The sequence below is a fragment of the Halyomorpha halys genome, unplaced genomic scaffold (genome assembly GCF_000696795.3).
Source record: "Halyomorpha halys isolate HHAL.00 unplaced genomic scaffold, Hhal_1.1 Scaffold100.1, whole genome shotgun sequence".
Taxonomy (NCBI): domain Eukaryota; kingdom Metazoa; phylum Arthropoda; class Insecta; order Hemiptera; family Pentatomidae; genus Halyomorpha; species Halyomorpha halys.
Window position 1 is genome coordinate 1511546 of NW_027112088.1, and position 3921 is coordinate 1515466.

At 24.0% G+C, this 3921-nt stretch overlaps 1 protein-coding gene across 1 annotated transcript in view; it reads right to left on the minus strand.

The window, feature by feature from the left end:
- LOC106677483 (aldehyde dehydrogenase, mitochondrial) overlaps positions 1 to 3873 on the minus strand; it is a 9944-nt gene extending 6071 nt beyond the window's left edge. Inside the window, exons 1-2 of the mRNA XM_014415455.3 lie at positions 3659 to 3873; positions 2833 to 2937 (exon numbers count right to left, since the gene is read on the minus strand). Of these exons, the coding sequence (XP_014270941.1) occupies positions 2833 to 2937; positions 3659 to 3769 (216 nt within the window). The 5' untranslated portion in view covers positions 3770 to 3873. The remainder of the gene's footprint in view (positions 1 to 2832; positions 2938 to 3658) is intronic.
- Between the last annotated feature and the right edge of the window lie 48 nt (positions 3874 to 3921).

Below are 3921 nucleotides of genomic sequence, written 5' to 3' on the forward strand. Positions count from 1 at the left end.
ATGTATAAGCTTCATAAAGAATAGATATTAAAAAAAAGATTTTATTTTTACAATTATATCAGTGTAAGATAAAGATGTAAATATACTTAAATATGATTCCTAGAACTTGCCCAGGACTTTTCCATTATTTAGTCGTGCAAACAAGCTATTGAAGTACTCAAGCAAAATTATTATTATATCATTTTTAATAATCAAGTCTTCACTTAAGAGTTCAAATCTTGTTCAAATCAAAGGTCTTGTTCGTGATTAGTCATTTTACAATGGCACATTTTTGGTAAGATATAGTACATTAAATAACCATGAATTTAGTTTTAATGAAGCAAATATTTTTAATAAGATGGAGGATGTAAAAACTAGGAAATACTTATATATAATGAATAATATAAAAGCCGTTGTAAATTTTAAAACCAGCATTAAGTGGATATCATTAATAAAATAGATTTTTAAAACAATAAAGAATTAGTGAAGAGTTAAATTAGAGTAAATGTAAAACAGATAGATAGGATTAGTAAAATTCCGAAGTCAATAACGTTGACACAGTCCAGTGAAATAAAGCAGAGAAAGATGGAAATAATAAAAAATAAATGTTAATGCTGAGGTAACAATAAAAAACAATTAGTAACATTAAAATTTAACAACACAATTAATTAAAGTAGAGTTTCATTTGTTATTCTCAGACAGTTAGGACAAATAAGAAAACACTTATGATTAATAAAAAACAAGAAATATTTTTAACGTATATTCAAGATTTTGAAAATGAAAGGTTGTTTCTAATTTGGGTTGACATGAGTAAATCATATAATTAAAGGTAAGAAAACAAATTCAAAAAATTGTTAAAGTTGCAAATTGATATATAATTGTAAAAATAACTGGGTAAATAGTAAATTATATTTAAATAACTTACAATTAATTTAAACATATTTATTTGAAATTAGCTGTATAATTTTTAAAAACCGTTGATAGAACATTACTATAATTATTTTTTGTAGAACAATGAACTGAATATTGAGCAAACGCCCAGAAAGTTGTATGTATGTTAAAATAAATTAAAGAAGTAATAAAAGGAAACTTCTTAAAAAGATAAAAAAAAATAATAGACTAATTTATTATCAATCCTAGTAAATAATTAATTAATGCTAAATTTATTTTTAATTTCCTTTTCTAATGAGATAATAAATTCAAAATATATTTTTTATACTACTTATACAAAAAATACTTAACTCTCATTAAACATAGAATGATGAAATCAATAATCCTAACATAAGGATTTTTTTAAACACTAAAAATCCAATCATTCTTAGCATATAATAATTTTATTGAAATTTCAATAGAAAATAAGATTTGTAGTTAATCTAAAAGGAAAGGACAAATCAACAACTTGAGAAAAATATTTTCATTAATTACTCAATTATTATAAGAAAATATAATCAATAGGACACCATATTAAAACTTATGATCAAAACAGTGAAGAAATTTCTTTCCTTAATCTTGAAGTGATGATAAGACTTTTTTATTTGATAAGCTTACTAGTAAGGTATGACAATACCTCTTGATAACATATCTTTTGATAACTACTCGATAATAAAGATAAATATAATAAATTGGATAAAAATAACTATTGCTTGTAATTAACATTTAATATAGGATTTCAAATCTGTCCATTATTACTAAGTATATATTATATAAATCCTATTCCTATAATATAAAAACAATAGGGAGTATATTAATTTATTGTAATGAAAGATATCATATAATGTATATTTGGCAATAATGCAAACTATTCGAAAACCTAATTTAACATTAATCACTTTTAATAACTATTTTTACTCAATTTATTATATTTACTTTCATTATACCTGTAAATATAAACACATTATCTTAAATAAACAATTCAAAAGAGAAAGGAATGACCTTGAAAATAAAAATAAAAAAAAGGGTCTAGGTTACACATCTGAAATAAAAAAAATTATACAAAGCTAATAAAAAATATAAGTAGATAATTTTGGGTTCTAAAAATAATTGTCAGCTAAAATTGAGAAAATAGGTTTCATATTAATGCATTGATGACTCCAAATGTCAATAGATTATTTATTTATTTTTTTCACAATGTTACCTCTTAGTAAACCTTTAGATGTTACTTAATAATAATAATTATTACTGAGTTATAACTGATCAAATTTCTGATAGTATGTATACTTAAAAACACAACAATATCATAATTTATATTCTGCAAAAAATTGCATTCGTTATGCACTAATAATTAGTAAAATAGAGATATGAAATTTAATATCCAAAGAAATTAGCCTTACTTTTCATAATGTTCTAAATAAGAAATTTGAAATCTATTAAATCAATAACTATAGCTAGTAAGTGAAGTTGATATAATATGAAGGTGAAAAAACACAAAATACATTTTGAAAGAAACTGTTTGATGCTCATTAAAATGTAATTCTTTAATGGAAGGATATTAAAGCATAAATATTTCAAGTTATAACAAAACAAAGTTAATGACTCATGGAAAGTCTTTCTACCAGAAAAACAATAAAAAGGATGACATTTTTTTTAAACTTTTCAAGGCTAAATAATCATAATAAAAAATTAGTAACCTTAAGTATTTTCCTCTGTCTTTTTTCTCCAAATTTATACAAATAATGAAGATTAAGAAAATCCCCAACTTCATATCAATGTAATGTTAATTTTGTTTTTGGAACAAGCAATTAAACTTAGGAAAAAAATTGAAGTAATAATAAATTTAATTCTAAATAAAATAAAGTAATTGTGAAAGGTTTGATAGCAAAAAAATCTTTATAATTCTAGATAAATAATGATTACCTTATCTCCACGACTGACTTCTGTAATAACTTGTCCAGTAGCAGGATCAACAGTTTCAAATGTTTTTCCAGATCTCGAATTACACCATTCATTGTTAATAAATATCTAATAAAAAATTATAAAAACAAATGTTGGTTAGTAAATAACATTACATTAAGGTAACTAAGTACTGAAATGCAGAAAATAAATACATTATGAAATCAATCTCCATGGAATACAGCTTAATGTTAGGAATGTCAAACATATTGCCAATTAGGTAAACTATTACCTTCTATTACAACAATTGGTATCAATCAGTTACAGTAGGTCTAGAACCATAGGCACTAATTTTACCTTACATAATCTGTTTCTAGTGAGAATTGACTTAATACTCAATGGATTTCAATAATCTTTTTATTGAAAAGTTATTTGAACAACTCTCAAATATCTGTATTTACAGGTTTGCTAAGTTTATTTACAGAGATAGAAAAAACTCTAATAGATAATCCTTAGTTCTATTGATCATATTGAGTAAATATGAATTAGCATTGGCAGGTGGGTATAAAACTACAATAAATTACAGAATAAGAAATCAAAAATATAAACAGATAATTTGATGCAAATTTCTTACTTAAAGATAGAAAATTTCTGTGATAATTCTCATTACAAGAGATAAAAAACAGGCTGAGATAAGATTCATTAAAGGAAAAACATATGTCAAACATGATTTGTTATCTGAATTCATATACTTTTTATACTTAATGGTTGTTAATCCAATATAAACAGATTTTTTAAAAATATGTACTCCGAAAAATAAATAAATTAATTAATAGTTATTTAAATTTACCCCTGTATGCTTGATAGAAGGCTGGGTTTGTGGTTGAGGCAAAGCAGACATAAACCTTAGGCTTGTCAGCGATTTTGCTGTGAGAAGGCCGGTTCTTGTTAACTTGAGCATTGTTGTAATCAAATATGACTGATCAAGGGTTAGACGCTAACTGGCAGTAATTCCATAAACCGGGAATTCAAATGAGATGGCTAAATAAGATGAGGAAGGAGGGGGGTATTCAGGACCAAAAACAGTAGCTGTTTATAAAAGAAAAAATGCAA